The 20,871-nt window shown below is 40.9% G+C and overlaps 1 protein-coding gene across 15 annotated transcripts in view; it reads right to left on the minus strand.

Moving 5' to 3' along the window:
• TMEM164 (transmembrane protein 164) overlaps positions 1-20,871 on the minus strand; it is a 171,964-nt gene that overhangs the window by 130,387 nt on the left and 20,706 nt on the right. For 4 of the 15 annotated variants that reach the window (XM_043460107.1, XM_043460108.1, XM_043460110.1 and 1 more), the window contains one exon: positions 17,186-17,257. The exons of 10 other annotated variants lie outside the window; for them this stretch is intronic. Coding sequence is in view for 3 of the 5 variants with exons in the window: in XM_043460110.1 (XP_043316045.1) it covers positions 17,222-17,257 (36 nt within the window). In the remaining 2 variants the exon portion in view is untranslated. Of the gene's footprint in view, positions 1-897; positions 913-17,185; positions 17,258-20,871 lie in introns of those variants that run through there. One more of the 15 variants, XM_043460112.1, reaches the window with a different exon arrangement.

The following is a 20,871-nucleotide window of genomic DNA, read 5'->3' on the forward strand; positions in this document are numbered from 1 at the left end:
TATGAGATAGACAAATCCTGATAAATGGATACCACTGGCCTTTAGCCCATCTCTCTTGACAGGCCTTCAGTCAGCTTGCTTTACACCATATGAGCATCTTATCTTCCTCCAAGTTTCTCCAAGTAGCATGTGAGGTCAGCGTTCAGTGTTAAGTAGAACAAGCGAGCAGCATCACAAACCGACAGATGGCAATTGAGAGCTTATCACTCTTGGATTGATTATTTAATCCCCACACTGGAGAGTAAAGCATTCTATTTTGACAGCCACCTAATAATGGCTGTCAGACACTTCAACCACTTTCAGGCTAAACCTTCCCCTCCATAACCTTATTTCCTCCCATCAATTCCCAGATGCAAAAAAAAAAAAAAAAATCATAAATGCCATGCCTGCTAAAGTCAATAGCTTTGCTAGTGACAAGTGCCTAGACTGAGGACAACACAAAAACACTGACAAACATGGAGAATAACAGAGAACTAACAGGTCAGAATAACAACAAAAAAATCAGATGGTGGTCATCTTATAAAATGAGCAAGAGATGATGAGAAATTAAAAGGTTGTCTTGCTCTGAAAACAGGTTTCTCAAACTCAGACTAAGTCCTACTGGAGTTGAAGAGATTCCAAATAGGGTTTCAAAGATCAGAGCTACAAAATCCTAAAGACTTGTGAAAGATTTTGATATTTAGTCTTACCTCACAATTATCCGAGCAGCTTAGTTTATTGAAGAGTTTTCCTGGAACTCTTAGCAACACTGAGTTGCATCTTATCACTCTGGCTAAGTTGTGGTAGCTCTGGAGGAGGGAGCGGGCAGAAAGGCACTCTGTTTCTGGTACCCAACAGCAGTTATCAATCTTTTCATCCCATGAATCACCTATTATCCCATGAGTCACCTATTATCCCTTCTTCAAAATAGCCCTTCAATCAGAAAGAGAAAAACAAATATCAAATAGTAACCCATATATATGTGGAATCTAGAAAAATGGTATAGATGGCCTTACATGCAAAACATAAATAGAAACACAGACACACAGAACAAAAGTATGGATACCAAAGGAATAGAGGGATTGGGAGATTGGGATTGACACATACACTCTATTGATACTATGTGTAAAATAGACAACAGATGGGGACACGTGTATAGGACAGGGAAACTCTACTTATGTACTGCGGTGACCTAAAAGGGAGGGAAGTCCAAAAGGGAGCAGGTATAGGGAGTGGATATATGTATATGTTGGAGAAGGAAATGGCAATCCACTTCAGTACTCTTGCCTGGGAAATCCCATGGACAGAGGAGCCTGTCAGGCTACAGTCGACGTGATCGCACAAGAGTAAAGACACGACTTAGTGACTAAACAACAAACATACGTATACATATGGCTGATTCATTTTGCTATGCAGTAGAAGCTAACACAGCATTGTAAAGCAACTACACTGCAATGCAAACTAATTAAAGAGAAAATTAGCCCTTCAAAATCCCTTACGCTTCTTTCTCATCATAGATATTATACAGCAATTAAAAGGAATGAAGTCGCGCCACATGCACTGGCATCCAATTCTACTGCCCAATGAGGAAAGTTTCAGATTGTAAGCAATCAACCCAGTTTTGTTTAAAAAAAACAAAAGATAAAAGATCTGAAAGAATAAATGCAAGCCATTAATGATCATCTCTGGTAGATAGGATTATAGAGGATTTTCACTTTCTCTTTTGCCATTTTTCTTACAAAACATGGGCCTGTTTTTCTGTGTGGGGCTTTTTTTTTTTCTTTGCAATTAGGAAAAGGATATTTTTAACCCTCTGCAGTTCATTGGTAGGTAGTACCAACACAGCATTGGTTTGCATCTCTAATTTGTAGGTTTTGGAGTGGCTGGAAGGGAAAGAGTACCACAGAAGGGTCTCTTTTACAAGAAAGCCATTCACTCTGTTTATGGAAGTCAACAGTCAGTATGTATATCCCATGAATGTGAAAGAAGGCAGTGTACATAGAGGTCAAAAACAGTGGCTCTGGAGTCCAGGTTCAAGTCTCAGGTTACTCCAAACTTGTTTTAAGCTTCCTCCTCTGTTGACTGATGATTCTGTACCAAACACTTGGAACATGTCAAGCACATGATGCTCTCAACAAATGGTAGCTATTCTGAAAGAGTTGTAATTGAAAATCATTTTCATTTAATTTCAGTTATAATGTCTGCAACTTAATTTACAATACTTGCAGCATAGACACTGTGATATGCGTGTTTATTAGTTTTCTACACTGTAGGACAGTTAACATTTAGTGCTATGCTGGAAACCCAGCAGCACTGGCTAGCAAGAGTTGATTCTGTGCATCCTTCCCTGTTAGTTTAGTGAGGGCAGATTGGTAACTTGAAAAGGACCATGCAAATTGGCAAATGCTGTAAATCAGGACTTTAAGTGTTTAACCAGTACCTCACTGTTAACATCTGAAAAATCCTAACTGAGAATACATACTCAAGGGGTGATTAACAACAATTCACAGCTATTTTGAAGAAGAGATAATGGGTGGCATATGGGATAACAAGGTTGATAACTGCTGTTGGGTACAAAAAACAGAGAGTTATTCTGTCTACTCTCTCCTGCAGAACTATCATAACTTACCTGGAGTGCATATCAATGAATGTTGTTCAGTTCAAAACTGAGATCTCTAATCAAAGACCACAATCAAGAACTCAACAAAGAAAAGACAAACTATCCAGTTTTTAAAAATGGGCAAAGGACTTGCACAGATATTTCTCCAAAGAAGACATATAAATGGCCAATGAGCACATCGTTAGTTATTAGGGAAATGCAACACAAAACCACAATGAGATACCACTTCATGCCTACTAGGATGGCCACAGTTTTTAAAATTATAAAATAATAGCAAGAAGGTGGAAAAATTGGGGCCTTGGTACATTACTGGTGGGAATGCAAAATAGTTCAGCTGCTGTGGAACAGAGTTCTGCAGTTCCTCAAAAAGCTAAACATAGAATAACCATGTGACCCAGCAATTTCACTCCTAGGTACATACCCCAAAGAATTAAAAAAAAAAGACTAAACAGATACTTGCAAGTTAATGTTCATCGCAGCATTATCCACAATAGCTAAAGGGAAATAATCCAAGTGTTCACAGACAGATGAATAAACAAAATGTGGTATATCCATAAAACAGAGTATCATTCAGCCTTAAAAAGGAATGACACGTTACATTATGCATGACCCTTAAAAACACTGTGCAAAGGGAAATAAGCCAGATACAAAAGGACAAACATTATATGACTCTACTTATATGAGGTAGCAAGATAGGCATATTCACAGAGACAGATAATAGAACAGTGGTTCCCAGGGGCTGGGGGAGGGGAAAATAGGGACTTACTGTTTAATGCTTAATGGTAAGGAGTTTATATTTGAAGTGATGAAAAGGTTTTATAAATACATAGTGGCGATGGTGACAGAATGTTGTGAACATAATTAGTGCCACTGAACTATGCACTTCAAAATGGTTACAATGGCAAATTTCATTATATATATTTTTACCACAATATAAAAAAATGTAATATACCAAAAATCATTAATTGTACACTTTAAGTTGGTGAACAGTATGGTACATAAATGATATCTCAATAAAACTTTTTTTAATCCCTCAAGCAAGTCATGCGGAAATTGGGGAGGGGGGGTGATGAAGGCATTCTCTATCTTGATTATGGTATATACTTGTCAAAACTTGCAAAATCCTATCCTAAAAAGGGTGAATTTTACTGTATGTAAACTATACCTTAATTTTTTTTAATGGATAAAAAGCTATACTCAAATGCTTCTATGAAATCCTTCAAATGGTTTGTTAATTAGAGCAATGGACATTAGAAATATATTTCACTGGAGAACTTCTTGGTGCTCAAGACAAGTGGACCAGTTTTAAGTATTTAGGCACTCCCACCCTTGCAAACCTTGAATCTAAGAGTTGGCCAGCCCAATGACCTTCACCTCTTGGGAATGACACATTAGGTTCAGGAGTCCCAGCAAACCTTATGTATAGACACTTAATGGAGGTTTTGAATGTGCCCTTTAGAAAAGTAAGGTGAATGCTATAGCTAGAATGCTGTTACATCTATCTCCAGGGAAACTTTCTCACAAGACAGTGGTTGGCAACAAGAGATGGAATGTCTCTGGGCATACAGATCAGGCTGTCTGACTGTTTTCTGCTTGATGATTAATAAATGTTTGTGTGATAGAATTTGATCTGAATTGCTTTCACTGTAATATCCTGGTTGTAGGGAGAAAACCTTTATAGCCCTCACCTACCTCTAACTGTTGAAAATCAATGATACTCACCAAAACAGAACTGAGTAACTGGACAACCAAATTGGCTTATTAGGTATCAATTTGCAACAAATATTTTGGGGACTTCTGTACAATCAGGGCTGTGTCTGATCTTGATAATTTCCGTCAAGTAAAATCAAAACTGAAGAAACAAAAACATCAACTTTCCCATTCAGGCTACATGGCTAACAGGGGTGAGGGGATAGAAGCTATTCATGTTTATTACTTATTCACAAGGTAATCCATTCTGAAAGAGATGGGAATGCCAGACCACCTGACCTGCCTCTTGAGAAACCTGTATGCAGGTCAGGAAGCAACAGTTAGCACTGGACATGAACAACAAACTGATTCCAAATCGCACAAGGAGTACGTCAAGGCTGTATACTGTCACCCTGCTTATTTAACTTATATGCAGAGTACATCATGAGAAAAACTGGGCTGGAGGAAGCACAAGCTGGAATCAAGATTGCTGGGAGAAATATCAATAACCTCAGGTATGCAGATGACACCACCCTTATGGCAGAAAGTGAAGAACTAAAGAGCCTCTTGATGAAAGTGAAAGAGGAGAGTGAAAAAGTTGGCTTAAAGCTCAACATTCAGAAAACTAAGATCATGGCATCCGGTCCCATGACTTCATGGCAAATAGATGGGGAAACAGTGGAAATAGTGGCTGACTTTATTTTTCTGGTCTCCAAAATCACTGCAGATGATGACTGCAGCCATGAAATAGAAAGGTGCTTATTCCTTGGAAGGAAAGTTATAACCAACCTAGACAGCATATTAAAAAGCAGAGACATCACTTCGTCAACAAAGGTCCATCTAGTCAAGGCTACGGTTTTTCCAGTGGTCATGTATGGATGTGAGAGTTGAACTATAAAGAAATCTGAGCACCGAAGAATTGATGCTTTTGAACTGTGGTGTTGGAGAAGACTCTTGAGAGTCCCTTGGACTGCAAGGAGATCCAACCAGTCCATCTTAAAGGAGATCAGTCCTGGGTATTCATTAGAAGGACTGATGTTGAAGCTGAAACTCCATTACTTTGGCCACCTGATGTGAAGAGCTGACTCATTTGAAAAGACCCTGATGCTGGGAAAGATTGAGGGCAGGAGAAAAAGGGGACAACAGAAGATGAGATGGTTGGATGGCATCACCGACTCAATGGACATGGGTTTGGGTGGACTCCGGGAGTTGGTGATGGACAGGGAGGCCTGGCATGCTGCAGTTCATAGGGTCGCAAAGAGTCGGACATGACTGAGCGACTGAACTGAACTGAATCCTACATTTTTAAAATTAAAGTACAAATGATTTATAATATTATGCTAGTTTCAACTGAAAACATAGTGATCCAGTATTTTGATACATCACAAAATGATCAGCAGGATAAGTCTAGTTACCATCTGTCATACAAGGTAATACTATTAAATGAATTTTGTTTCATGGAAGGATTTCCCATTTAATCTGCTGCTCGCCTAGGTATTTTATCCCAAGGGTCAAACTTTACCATATGGAGCCAAGAAGAAGAAAAAAAAAGAAAAGGATGACATTTAGCCGTAGCAAAGATCAGTTTGGGGGCACATCAGAGGCAATGTGGTTATGAGCCCAAGCAGTAGGTAACCTCAGAGGAGCGTGGAGGGAGGTTCAGTGAAACAAGAGAAAGCAAAAACCACCAGAAGGAAGTGAAGGCTTTGTTCTGTTCTTTCTCTCTCTTTTTTTATTATATTACCCTATATTGTATCATCATGAAGTGACTGTACACAACTCCTTACAATACAGATAGATAAAGGTTGTAGGAACTCACATTCTAACAGAACTAACAGTTTACAGTTACAGCTCTGAGGTCTTAAGTTGCTAGGGACCTAGATCAAGGGAGACCATGACATGGTTCCATTTCCCTGAGTATTTTATAAAGGGGACATGCCTCGTCACTTCACTAAAAGGAGGTTGATCTTGAGAACAATGACAGCCAATTATTAAGCCCATGTGCTAAAGTCAGGATGGGGTTATAAAAATATAAGCAATGTAATAAGGAACACAGTGGGGGCAGTAAGGAGCAGATAGAAGGAAGCAGTAGAAATGTTCAACCTAATTGAAAAGTTGGGTAGGGAGAAAGCAATAAGATTAAAAATCTCCTAACGAAGAAAATGAGAAAATTTTCACTGGTCCTTCAAGGAAGTGGACCAGTGGGAACAGAATGTGTGGGCTACCAGGCTGTCCTAGAAGGTTCAAGAAGCCATCAAGACACACCTTTCAAAGCGCCAGGACCACAAAGGGCTCTCACTAGTGGTGACCAAACAGCTGATCTCCCCTCACATAGGCGGCCTCTCTCACCTCCCAACTCCAAGCCTTCAAAGCTGGTGTGGATCTGAGCCACAGGAAGGCACACAGTAACTGGAAGCTAATTCAAAAATAAATCATCTGTGTTCTCTGATGGGGTTCGGTTTTGATGGAGTTGGTGAATCACTACTGCCCAGCTCCACCCAATAAAGGAACAACCAATAACTCACAACCTGTCCCAGTAGTTTGCGTGCCCCTGGAGGAGACAACCTTGAGACACCACTCTCTCTTGTCACTCTTCTCGTGAATCGCTAATGGCTCCCTGTTACTGACCATATCAAGTCCACGTCTCCTCTGGATATCCAGCTTGCTGTACTCTGCCTCTGGCCTCTGCTCAACCATCTCCCTCCTTGCTCAGGGCAGAGTTCCCACTAGAAGCAGTTTCCATTTGGAACCAAACTCACAGTTTCTCTCACCACAATTCTACCAGGATCTGGGCTGCCTTGCCAAAATTCCAGGCAGCCACCATGTCAAGTTTGCTGTAGATTATTATAAATACTGAGCTTCTCTTAGCCATTTAAAAAAAGGGGACTGTACCTTTCAATATCCTGTATGACCCTGCACTGTCCAGTATGGTAGCCACTACTACTCATGGCTATTCATGGCTATTTCCAACTATTTAAAATTAAATAAAATGAAAAAAAAAAATCAGTTCCTCGCTTGCAGTTAACTACATGTCACTATCCCCACGTGGCTAGGGGCTACTGCACTGGAGAGTACAAATATAAAACATTTCCATCAAAATACAAACTTCTATTGGCTAGTGCAATACACTATACACCCAAGAGAGGAATAGCCTAACGTGTGCTAAAACTGTCATTTACCACCTCTTGGAAAACTTGAGGAACCACATTTAATAAAAAGGAATGCATAGGACTCAGGGATACAGCTCATCTTAAGTAATGAGGAAAGTGTTCTTATCACTGATACCAAAGAGCTCTGCAATCATAGGTAATTACCATATCTCATTTTTGTTAGCTTGTTCTTGTGTATGTGTGTGGAGGGGGAGTCATTGAAGTCACATGCAGTAGACCTCAGGAACCCTTCAACAAAGCATTCATAGACTAGTCAGACCTCTGTATACTAAGCTCCTTGGTAGGTTCTGGAAGCCAGTAGGGAGAGCATGACCCAGTCCCTGCCCTGGGAAGAAAGCCCATACACAGAGAACTACAGAAGGAGGCAGAAAGGAATAAAGGCTGTAAGAGAAGGACCTTGGGGCAGAGAGATCAAATGGATGGGAGGAAGAAGGGAGGACTGCACAGACAGGGAGGTGACTTCAGATCTGGATCAAGCTCTAAAGGATGAGTAGAATTTTGAAAAGGAGTTTGGAGGATGAAAGGGAAAAACTGCATCAGCAAAAGGGGGAACGAGGGCCCAGGGTGCATTTATGGCTGAGTGAGCCAAGGAAGAAATATGACAGATAATAAACAATTCTTCGAAAATTTCCCCAAGCACTCTAATAATCAAAGAATACATTAACTTAAGATGCCATTTTCACAAAGATTTTGCTTTAGTGAAAATCTGTTGGCAAGGACGAGATGGAACAGGCTCTCTTTGACACTGCTGGTGGGAATTAAATGGGTACTACGATTTTGAAAAGCCGTATTAAGCTCCTTAAAAACATTCCTTCCCCCTGACCTGATAATTCCACTTCAAGGAAAGTGGCCTACACAAAATAATCTAAATTATAGAGATTTACGCACAAAGCAGTTTTTTTGCAGTCATTTATAACTGAGAAAATAACAGGAAATGATTAGGTAAACTACAATCGCCTTATCGAATGGAGTACTATATAGCTGTTAAGAATTACACCTCTGACAAATTTTAAATGACATGCAAAATGTTTGTGAGAATGTTATGTGAAAAATAAAATCAGGGTATAAGTTTGGTAGTATACAATATATAGTCACAACCATGTAAATCAATATGAATAGAAAAAAGAAAATAAAGCAAAAATGTTAACATTCTGGAAAGATTATAGGTGACTTTTATTCTCCATACTAGGACTCACCAGACTATGACCCACAAACCAAATCTGACCCACTAACTGATTTGTATATAAAGTTTTACTGGAACACAAACACATGTTCATTTCTATACTGTCACTGTCCATGGCCGATTCTGTGCTACAATAGAAGATCTGAGTAGTAGTGACAAAGACAAAATTATTTACTATCTGGCCCTTACATAAAAATGTTGCCAACCCTTGTATCTTTCAAATTTTCCATAATAAGTAGGTATTAATTTGCAATGGGCTTCCCTTGTGTCTCAGCTGGTAAAGAATCTGCCTGCAATGCGGGAGACCTGGGTTGAATCCCTGGGTTGGGAAGATCCCCTGGAGAAGGGAATGGCTACCCACTCCAGTATTCTTGCCCAGAGAATTCCATGGACAGAGGAGCCTGCTGGTCTAAAAGAGTTGGACCGCAAAGAGTTGGACACGACTGAGCAACTTTCACTTTCATTAATTTGCAACAGTTTTCTAAAAGGTGTATTGCCACTTCTCTGCTGGCTCAGATGGTAAAGCACCTGCATGCAATGCAGGAGACCAGGGTTCAATCCCTGGGTTGGAAAGATCACCTGGAGAAGGGAATGGCTACCCACTCCAGTACTCTTGCCCCCAGAGAATTCCATGGACAGAGGATCCTGGTGGTCTACAGTCCATGGCGTTGCAAAAAGTCAGATGCAACTGAATGACTACCACACACACACACACACACACACACACACGCACACACACACACACACACGAACAAGCTAACCACCTCAGATTTTATTCTGCAAGTAACTGGGGGCTCTAGAAGCTTAAGAAGAAGACAGGACATGATCTGACATGATGTCCACTAGTAAAACACAGATCACTTAAGAAGATGGAATTTAAACTGAATGCCAGGCAAAGTCTGATTCATCAGCAGCTGTGACTCTGGGCCACTCCTCATTTAAAGGGGAAGATTAACTTAAGATGTGGCTTGTTGTTTTCAAACTTCCTCCTATGAATTTAGTTCAGTTCAGCTCAGTCACTCAGTCGTGTCCAACTCTGTGCAACCCCATGGACTGCAGCACACCAGGCCTCCCTGTCCATCACCAAATCCCAGAGCTTACTTGAACCCATGTCCATCAAGTCAGTGATGTCATCCAACCATCTCATCCTCTGTCGTCCCCTTCTCCTCCTGCCCTCAATCTTTCCCAGCATCAGGGTCTTTTCAAATAAGTCAGCTCTTCGTATCATGTGGTCAAAGTATTGGAGTTTCAGCTTCAGCATCAGTCCTTCTAATGAATATTCAGGACTGATTTCCTTTAGGATGGACTTGTTGGATCTCCTTGCAGTCCAAGGGACTCTCAAGAGTCTTCTCCAACACCACAGTTCAAAAGCATCAATTCTTTGGCACTCAGCTTTTATAGTCCAACTCTCACAACCATACATGACTACTGGAAAAACCATAGCTTTGACTATGCAGACCTTTGTTGGCCAAGTAATGCCTCTGCTTTTTAATATGCTGTCTAGATTGGACATAGATTTTCTTCCAAGGAGCAAGCATCTTTTAATTTCAGGGCTGCAGTCACCATCTGCATTTTCTTGGAGTCCAAGAAAATAAAGTCTCTCACTGTTTCCATTGTTTCCCCATCTAATTGCTATGAAATGATGGAACCAGATGCCATGATCTTAGCTTTCTAAAAGTTGATTTTTAAACCAACTTTTTCACTCTCCTCTTTCACTTTCATCAAGAGGTCTTTAGTTCTTCTTTGCTTTCTGCCATAAGGGTGGTGTCATCTGCATATCTGAGGCTATTGATATTTCTCCTGGCAATCTTGATCCCAGCTTGTGCTTCCTCCAGCCCAGTGTTTCTCCTGATGTACTCTGCATGTAAGTTAAATAAGCAGTGTGACAATATACAGCCTAGACACACTCCTTTCTCGATTTGGAACCAGTCTGTTGTTCCATGTCCAGTTCTAACTGTTGCTTCTTGATCTGCATACAGATTTCTCAGGAGGCAGGTCAGGTGGTCTGGTATTTCCATCTCTTTAAGAATTTTCCAGAGTTTGCTGTCATCCACACAGTCAAAGGCTTTGATGTAGTCAATAAAGCAGATGTTTTTCTGGAACTCTTGCTTTTTTGATGATCCAATGAATGTTGGCAATTTGATCTCTGGTTGCTCGGCCTTTTCTAAAAACAGCTTGAACATCTGGAAGTTCACAGTTCATGTACTGTTGAAGCCTGGCTTGGAGAATTTTGAGCATTACTTTGCTAGCGTGTGGGATGAGTAAACCTCCTCTGACTAAACCTTACGAAATGGTCTCCTCCCTGTAATAATGACCAATCAAATTTGTTCCTCCAAAGGAAAGGGGAGGCCATATGCAAATTTGTGACTTCTTCCTGGAGAGACAGTTTAAAAGTTCAGGGTGGTAATCCTCTACTGGTGAAGTTAGTCCTCTTATCTTCCAAGCTTCTTCCTGTCTCCTACTTTTCATTTATATTCTAGAAGGCTACAGGGTGATGATATTGGGTAAAGGGCAGGGAGGGGCAGGGAAAGGCATAAAAGTAAACAAAAACTTTTAGATGCTTCTGTCTCAAGGGTCCTTAAGGAGTCACTAGATCTAGCCACCCTTAGAATATGGTCAAGGCCCTAAATCCTATCTCCAAGGAATATGGTCCTTCTGGTTTTTTCCTTAGAAAGAGGAAAGACGATTTCTGTCAAAGAAAGCTTCCTGTCCACAGGCTTTCTGCAGGTTTTCTAAGCCCTCACCATCTGCCTCAGGCCTGCTTCCCCAGGCATACTGCAGTTACCAGTTCATACAAACCACTGTTTACTCATTCTCTCAGGAATGAACACAGTGAAAGGATGGAAATGGTCTGAGGACAATTTTCGTTTCAAATAAACACACTACCAATCACAAAAACAAGAATAAGCATCTACAGAATGAGAAACTCCAAACTACCATAATTTCAGGTCTGGATGCAATAAAAACATAGTAAACAGGTCTCTGGGTTTTGGCTGTTTTTTCTTTTTTCCTTTTAAACACACGATATTTGGGGGCATTTCAGCAAATGAAAGCTGGGAATTTCATTTGGGGCACTTTATAAAACAGAACAATTTGCATGTAACTCTGGTAGCTGTTTTTTAGAAGTTGATTTATGTTGTATTTTATTGGTTCACAAGAGAGATTGGAAACAGAATGCACTGAGATGCTCAATTATTTAACAGATCATACTTAACATTTTATATTTTAACATATACCCAGTGCCAACAATTGTTCTCACGAGCTTTCTAAACCATTAAGCTGTACTCCTCTCCTTCTTCTAAATCAAATATAAGTAATTTGTTGTCATAGCAATGCTTCTTCCCACTCCAAAATAGTTCAATACAGGCTTTGTTTCTGCAGACAACTATCTGTCTACCAAAAATTGGTCATTATCTGCCATCTTCTTGACAAATGTCTTATTAAATTTTGCTGCCTGGCTTCTATAGTCATCAGGAGACTGTATTTCTGTGGCACTTTCTAGCACATGTACAGGAAAGGGGCTTATAAAAGCCCCGTGGAATTGCCTGGAAGCATATCACTGCTAAGTCGCTGAGTGACAGCCAGTCTCCTCAGTCATGATGACATCGATCCTTTGCATTATTACCCAGCTTAACAGTTTATGGAGTTCTGTCACTCACTCTATTGTACTTAAGGCAGTACTTGGGTAATGCTTTCTTATATGCTTCTTCAATTCCCTGCATCGAGTGGGCTATTTAACAGGGCATATCAGTAGTAAGCTACACTTATTCTTACCTTTATCCTCTAAGGCTCAGTTCTGCTTCTGTATCCTATTGATGAGGTATATATTAAGCAGCTGAGGGCAATTAAATAACTTTGGAATTGCAAATAGATGGAACATCTGAGACACAGGATATCATTTGGCCAGTTGCTTGTGCAACGGCTCACTGACAGATATTAACTGTTCAGATAAACACACAAGACCATCCCCCCAGAGTCAGCAACAACATTCATGCTAATCTCATACTTGTAGAGCTTGTTAGTTAACAAAGCAGTTTTGCAAAAATGGTCTCACTTTGACCGTACCGCTTGTCTATTCATCCCCCTAACACACGTAAACACAGCTGGATCAGGATATGAGTACCTAAAATCTTATTCCCTGCCTTACAGTTTACCCTTTTAAAATAAGAATGAACAATTGGTATCTTCAAGCCCTGACCTTTATTTCATGCAGCCATATTCTGTAGAAGCTAGAACCACCCTCCCCCACCACCATAACCATTAGATTAGAATTTCTTCACATCAAAATAAAAACAAATCAGAAGGAAAAGAATCAAGAGGGTGAGGAGAAGAGATTCTTTGACATCAGCCACAGTCTTTAAAAGGAAAAGAATAGGGTTGAGGAGATGGATTTCCAGGAAATTTCCCTTTTCTTTATACATTCCTGTACTTTTAAGGTTTTGTTTTTTTTTATCTATGACCATATGTTACTTCTATAATCAAAAGATAATGAGAGTGGGTCCTAACTGGCTCACCTGCTCCCCCTTCTTTGCAATTCTCTGAGAAGGAAGGAGGCATTAGTGAAGAGGACCAGCTCAGAGTGCTTATTTCAGAAATACAATCAGAATCAGGGGCTGCCCTAACAGAGCCTGAAAATGAGATTTCACAGAACTACACCGGCTCAAGAGCTGGAGCTGAAAAGTTCTATTCCCACCCAAATGTGACCAGATGTAATTTGTCTCTCTGTATGACTCCCAGCTTCATGTGGTCTGATTCTATTTGAGAATCTAATAAAAGGTGTAGTTGCTGCCATCATTTCTGTCGCTTGGTCCTCCTGAGTGCTTGTCTCCTACAGACTTGATTTTCTTTCTGCAGAGTGAGCAGAGGAGCTGATTAATTATTTAGAATCCCTATGCAACTATTATCTCAATTTCTGCACACCTCACCCCTGTCAGGTGGAAGGGGAATGAGCACTACCCACATAATTACATCCACTGAAACTTAAAGGCTGAGAGGTAACTCGATTTGAGCCATATCCTACAGAAAATGCTAGGCAGTAAGAAGCAGAGTGCCTAAGGGTCTGAAACCTGTCTGACCAACCAGTAGTAATGTCTATACGGCCCAAGAGAAATAAAGCTCTCTTTCCCAACCTCTTGCCCAACCCAAGAGGAATACAGCTTTCAAAACTGTTTTAATGATGACAAAAAGCCTCTGGCTCTTGAGGATATGAGGGTGTTAATTTTGTTTAGCAAAGTCAAATTGCTTTAAGAATTTAATTCTATGACTGGGAAGGTGCAATTTGGATTTTAAATGTGTTTCTTCCCTGGAACTCAAAATCCAATTTACCCAGCCTCCCTAGAAGGATGCTTTTGCTTTCACCAAGTCACCCTTACTAATTTATATACAGGAGAAGTTGTGCCTGTCTTGAACACCTATCTTGAGCATTTCATCAATGGACCTAACAAAGAAAGGGGAAAAGTAACTTACTACCCCTAATGACATAGCAGCAAAATACATAAAGTAAAAGTTGACAGAACTAAAACAACTAGATTGACCCACCTTTGTGGTGGTAAATTTTAACTCTCCCAACAATTGATAAGAGAACACTGATGAAAAACTGGGTAGGGCTGTCAAAAAGCAGCAACATTAACAAGGTTGATCTAGTGGACACTGGCCTCATGCTGGGCCACAAAGTATCAAACTTCAAAGAATCAGACCATACAGACCACATCCTCAGATCATAATGTTACTAAGTTAGAAGTCAACAACAAAATAACTTAGAAAATGTTTAGCAATGTTTCAAAAAATCCTAAACACCCCATGGGTTAAGAAATCACCATGGAAATTATAAACTAACAAGTTCCAAGTATCCTTTGAACTAACACCATAACAAAATACTGCATACCAAAGTCTGTGGGATCCAGCTAAAGCAGCACGTGGCTCAAAATTATTAGCCTTCAATACTTTTAGTCAAATAAAGTCTGAAAATAAATGAGTTAATAAGCATCCAACTTAAGTTAGAAAAAGAACAAGGGATAAAACTGAAAACACTTTAAACTGGTTTACAGAATAATTTTTTAACTAGCAGAAATAAGACTGACATACTAGAAAGAGGATTAATAAAGCCCAAATTGCTGCCTAGAAAAGATAACAAAACTTACAAATCTCTGGTGAGGTTGACTTTTTTAAAATAAGTAATACTATGAATGAAAAGAGAGCTGTCTTTTTCATATCTTCAGTTTCTATAGTTGAGAGGTTATTAACCATTTTAAACCTCTAAGTATGAGCATTTAGGCAAAATGGTCACATTCTTAGAAAAACAAATTACTAACACTAATTAAAGAAGAAATAGAATACTTGAAAATTTCTACCATCATGAAAGAAATTGAATCAGTAGTCCAAAATCTTTCCACAGAAGACACCAAAGGCCTGATAGTTTCACTGGCAAGTTCTAGCAAGCACTCAAGAAACAAATACTCCCATCTTCTGCAAACTATTCCGGAGTTTAGAAAATGAGGAAGCATTACCCAGCTCATTTTATGTAGCTAGCAATAAATACCAAAACTTTACAGGGAAAGTACAAGAAAGGAACCACAGTCAGAATCATTCCTGAACAGTTGTAAAAACACCAAATCTAATACTAGCAAATCATATCCAGGAACAAGAAAGATAATGCATCATGATCAAGGTCATTTCATTTCAGGAATGGAAAGTTGGTTTGGTATTAGAAAATCAACATGATTTACCACATTGAAAGATTAAAGACAAAAAGTAATATGATCACCTTAACAGATGAAAAAGTCTTTGATAAGAAGCAACATCCATTTATGACTAACAAGAAACAACTTAGCAAACTCAGAATAGAAGGGAAGTTCTATAGTCCAATAAAAGATATCACCAAAAAAATTTACAGCTTAACACCCGATGAACAGATGGTAAAGAAACTGCCTGCAACGCAGGCGACCCAGGTTCGATGCCTGGGTCAGGAAGATCCCCTGGAGAAGGGAATGGCTACCCACTCCAGTATTCTTGCCTGGAGAACCTCATGGACAGAGGAGCCTGGAGGCTACAGTCCATGGGACCACAAAGAATCTGACACGCCTGAGTGACTAACACTTTCACTTTTCACTTTCAACACCATACTTAATGGTGAAACACTTCAGTGTTTCCATGGTGCTAGTGGTAAAGAACCTGCCTGCCAATGAAGGTAACCGTAAGAGACCCGGGTTCGATCCCTGGATTGGGAAGATCCCCTGGAGGAAGGCACAGCAACCCACTCCAGTATTCTTGCCTGGGAAGTCCCATGGACAGAGGAGCCTGGCAGGCTACGGTCCATAGCGTTGCAAAGAGTCTGACACGACTGAAGAGACTTAGCACACATGCAAACCCTTTACGACAGGGAAAAAGACGGGTATCTACTATTGCCACTTCTGTTAAACACTGTATTAGAGGTCTCAACCAGAATGGTAAGGCAAGAAAATGGTATTAAAGATAAAAATGACTCCAAAGGAAGAGACAAAGGTCTCACTCATTGTAGATTATGATTACCAACATAGAAAACACACAAGAATCCTCAGATCAATTAATTATAATTAATTTGAAGAATTTAGCAATGTTGCTGGCTACAAAAAAATGAACAAAAATCAATTGTATTTCTGGACATCAGCAACTAACAATTACAATGTGTAATTTAAAAAGGAAAAAAAAGACCAGAGACTTTACAGGAGAGCTGATGAAGACCCTGAGTTTGGTGTCAGACTACCTAGGTTCTAAAACCAGCTCCACCACCAGCTGTGAGACTCTGGCAAGCAATTTAGTTATTTTGTGCCCTACCTTTTAGAATTCTTGTGAGGATTAAAAGAGTTAATATGCATAAAGCATTTAGACCGGTGCCTGGAACAAAGTAAAAGCTAAATAAATACTAATTGTTATTATCACTGTGAAGAAATAGTTAATAGGCCTATTATCAAGAGCCCTGAGGTTCAAACTACAGGACTCTTGATATCTCAAGGGTAAAAAAGTCAGGGAGCCACCCGTCACAAGAGCCAGTGAAACTCAGCCATGCTGTCCCTTAGGCTTGGCACTGAACTCCCACACCAAACATACAGCTCATTACTCATACACCCTGCTGTCTGCAGTGCAATTAGCAAAAGCATACACCTTTTCTCTGGAGATTTCCGCCCCATCTTCCCAACTCTTTTAACTGACAGCGAAAGTCAACAACTTCAAGCTTTCCATGAGGATAAAATCCAGAGTTCTTGATTGTTCTTGACGGCTACTCTTCATCATCAAAAGACAAGGCAAACCTCAGCCCCTTAGGGCAGACTAATGCCAGGAGAGTTTCTGGAGATATTCAAAGAAAGGCTGTTATTTGTTACTGCCTCCACTTCTTGGGGGGGAAGGGGATAGACAGTAACTAATATTTCTTTGAGCACCTACTATGTTCCACGCACTTTTCTCACAGCTTCACCAATATTAACTCATTTAAATTTTTTCTGTAATCTAATGAGACAAATAGAATTCTTAGCACCATTCTACAAATGAAACAGTGATTAGGTGACTTACTTAAAGCACAGAGCTCAGGAGTGACAGAAATTAGCTTCAAATCCAGATCTGTCTGCAAAGCCCTGCACCAAGCTAGAAGAGAAAGAAATAAAGGGGGGAGTGGGTACTGTGTGTATGAAGCAATGCATGTCAATTCTCCTTCTGAGACCAGAAGGCACAATTCCAGTGGGGACGCACACAATCATCTTGTGAATAGAAGACTGAAAAATCAGCAAACCAGCAGGGTATCCAAGTTAGTGTTCATGATGTAACCAGGTAAAATGCTGCTGCCATTTCGTGGCATGACTGAGCATTATTTTTTAAAAACCCACAGAAATACTGCCCCTATGTGGCCTCATTTTACCCTCTCATCTGAAAGCCAAGATAGTCATGACCGGGACATATACTCCTATGAGTGTACAAAGACCCAGGTGATCATGAATAAGGTAAAATCGGGCAGGAGCTGAAGAACAGGATGTGCATGCTGCTTGGGTTTTGATGTCACCTGATTTTTATTTAACTCCTTCTATATGGCAGTACTGCCAGGCTAACTGACTTCATGGCCCACAAGCAATGAATACCCCCAACTGCTTTGACCTGGGACTGGTGAGCAAAGGCTAACATTTGTGCTGCACTGGCTATGTGCCAAGCCCCAATGGCATCATAAACCACCTGTCAGGGCTTCCCCTTCCCTGTCCTCAAGTAAATGATTTTGTTCCCCCTAATGGCAGTACCTAACCTGAATGGCAGAAGAGATGACAAGAGCCTGGCTTTGGGGGCAGCCCCTCACAGCCCTTCCTGATGCAAGTTGACTGCTACATGTACCGTCCAAAATAAGAGCCTCCAGGTTCAAGAACATCCACACCCATACACCCCAACAATAACACAGAAATACTTTTTAAGATCCAAGCTACCCTTTCTAACTGCAGGACCACATAGGTTTTACAGGTTATTAACTTTAACTGTTCTTGAATACAAGATGATTTTTGATGACAAAACAGATAAAGGAAAGGTCAATTACATAAGACCTAGTTATGGGTCGACCTGCTCTTAAACTCTGAAGGGAAATAAAAGTTGCACATACAACATGCTGTTTAGATTGCTTCTCTTCTAAAAACCACCATCTCCCCAAACCCTCTTACAAAACAGAACACAAATTTTAATCATTCTAACCCAGAGCAGTAAAATATGATTGCCCCCTATTTAAGTGCCCTGTTACCCTTTCAGTTTTTATTTGATCTTCAGAAATACTTTTAGCACCACAAAGTCCTGAAATTAAATAACTGCCACTTTAGGAAAGCTGGTTAAATTCTGACGTGGGTAAGAAGCTACCTGAAAAGAAACTATTTCTTTATAAACTCCCGAGGAAAACCAGAACCCATGTGTAACTGCCTGAGCATGGTAAAGCCATTTGATGTTAACTGACCCATTCAGGAAGCTCCTGAGAGCACTATGAGATTCTCCCCACTTTTACACTTCCAATGCATTTTGTCCATCATCCAGTTCCTTGACTTTTCCATCCTGCCAGGAAGCGAGAAATGAACCAAAGTGTCATCAAATGTACGAGTTGGGAGGGATCTTAGATATCATCTGGTCCAAGCTTCATTCACAGATGTGGAAAGTGAATCCCAGAGAAGGGAAGCAACCTATCTGACTTTGCAGTGCTGGTCTCCCAATACAGTCTGCCCCACAGCAGAACAGAATTCTGCTACATGGGACTCTTCTCTTCTGACTAATTCTTTAAATAGGCTTACCGAAAGTTGGCAGACTGTTCTTCATCCATAGGAAAAATATAATTGGTAATCTCTTTGAATGACAAGCTCTACTAGCCTAACAGTTAACACCACCAGCCTTGAAGTCAGCCAAACCTAGCTGTCTGTACCAGTTTGACCATTTTCTAGCTATGTGGCCTTGGGTATGATACTTAAACCTCTCTGAAGGTTATTGTCTTCATCTGTAAAATGGGAATGCCAATCATAGCACTGATTGCACAGGGCGTTCAATACATATTAGTTGTGACTATTATTGGGGCTTCCTAGGTGGTGTTAATGGTAAAGAACCCTTCTGCCAATGCAGGAGATGCAAGAGACATGGGTTCTATCCCTGCATTGGGAAGATACCCTGGAGAAGGAAATGGCAACTCACTCTAGTATTCTTGCCTGGAGAATACCATGGACAGGGGAGCCTGGTGGGCTACAGTCCATGGGGTCGCAAAGAGTCGGACACGACTGAAGCAACTTAGCAGGCATGCACATGACTATTACCACAATCTGGCACAGTGGAAGGCAGAACTGTTAGCTCTCTAAACCCTGTCTGTATGGGGAAGGGGCTTAGGGAAGAGCAACCCACAATCTCTACCTGGAATTACACCTGACTCTTCAGAGATAGCCCCAGATTGGAACTGAAGTTTGGGCTTGGGAACTGGCAGGGAACAGGGCTAGAAGAAACAGCCTGATGCTGGCACCACTAGGAACCCACCCCCACTGTACTAATTCTCAGGCCTGCACAGAACACCAGGCCACCTTCTTCCTCTAAGGTAAGTCTCACAAACGTTTAACAAAAAAAGGAGTGACTGAGGCAGAAAAGTGATAAACCTACTAAGCTTGGGAAGCCTATTAGAAACAGTAGGAGAAGTGCCCTAATTGGACACAGAGGGGTTAGAGTCAGTGGCTGTTTCAGTAAAGGCAAAATTCCACATCTTTAGGCCTCTCAGTGATGCTATTTAATCGCTCTGTTGGATCCAACTCTTTGTGACCCCACAGACTGCAGTCTGCCAGGCTCCTCTGTCCATAGGATTTTCTAGGCAAGAATACTGAAGTGGGTTGCCATTTCCTTCTCCAGGAGATCTTCCCAACTCAGGGGAACAAACCCGGGTCTCCTGCATCAGCAGGCAGATTCTTTACCACTGAGCCACCTGGGAAGCCCCTTAGGGCCTTTTGGGCCTGAGCTATAATTCCAGTGGTAACCAGTGCTGGCCCTCCCTAGGCAAGCTTTTAAAAAAGACTAAAATGCAAACACTCTTCCCTCAAGTATAAGATAGTGAGAGCATAAAGCACAAACTGGAATTCTTGTTAAAGTTTTAACACAGGCCATTAGGTTCACTTGTCCTTCAACTGATCAACAGAACAGTGCACTAAGACCTCAGAGGGAGGCAGCCCGGCACCCCAGCCCTGTTTTTGTTTGCCATCCCCAAGTGGGGTGATCTTGGGCAAGTAGCTTCCTGTGCTGGGCTTCTTTCCCCCACTGCAAAGTGAAGGGTTTGAACTAGAGGAACTTCAAAGGCCCTCTGACCTCTAGCATTCCCCTGTTGTAAGTTCTCCACATTAAAAAGTAGTGATTAGACTATAAACGAGCCTTGATAATAAGCTCCTTAGGGAGCAGAAACCGTAGCTGATGTTTCCCGTGTATCTCACGGCCCTGAGTATGATGCACAGCTCAGTCGTTGCAGGGGACATGCTGAGGGACACGGATCCCCTCACAGTGCTCAGTGTATCAGACGCTTTACATGTGCCAGGTGGTTCGCAAGCCTCTCTCCCACTAGACTTCCCAAGTATGTCAGGTTTTACCATTCCTGGGTTTTTAAAAGCAGCATTGCACAGGGAAACAAAGCTCCTTGTCACTTCACCTGACAATAATTGAATACCGAAGTGCCAGGCACCCTTATGAGGGGCCCTGCAAGTACAACTACTGTTCGTGAGGAACTCCTG

Source organism: Cervus canadensis, chromosome X (assembly GCF_019320065.1).
Source record: "Cervus canadensis isolate Bull #8, Minnesota chromosome X, ASM1932006v1, whole genome shotgun sequence".
Taxonomy (NCBI): Eukaryota; Metazoa; Chordata; class Mammalia; order Artiodactyla; family Cervidae; genus Cervus; species Cervus canadensis.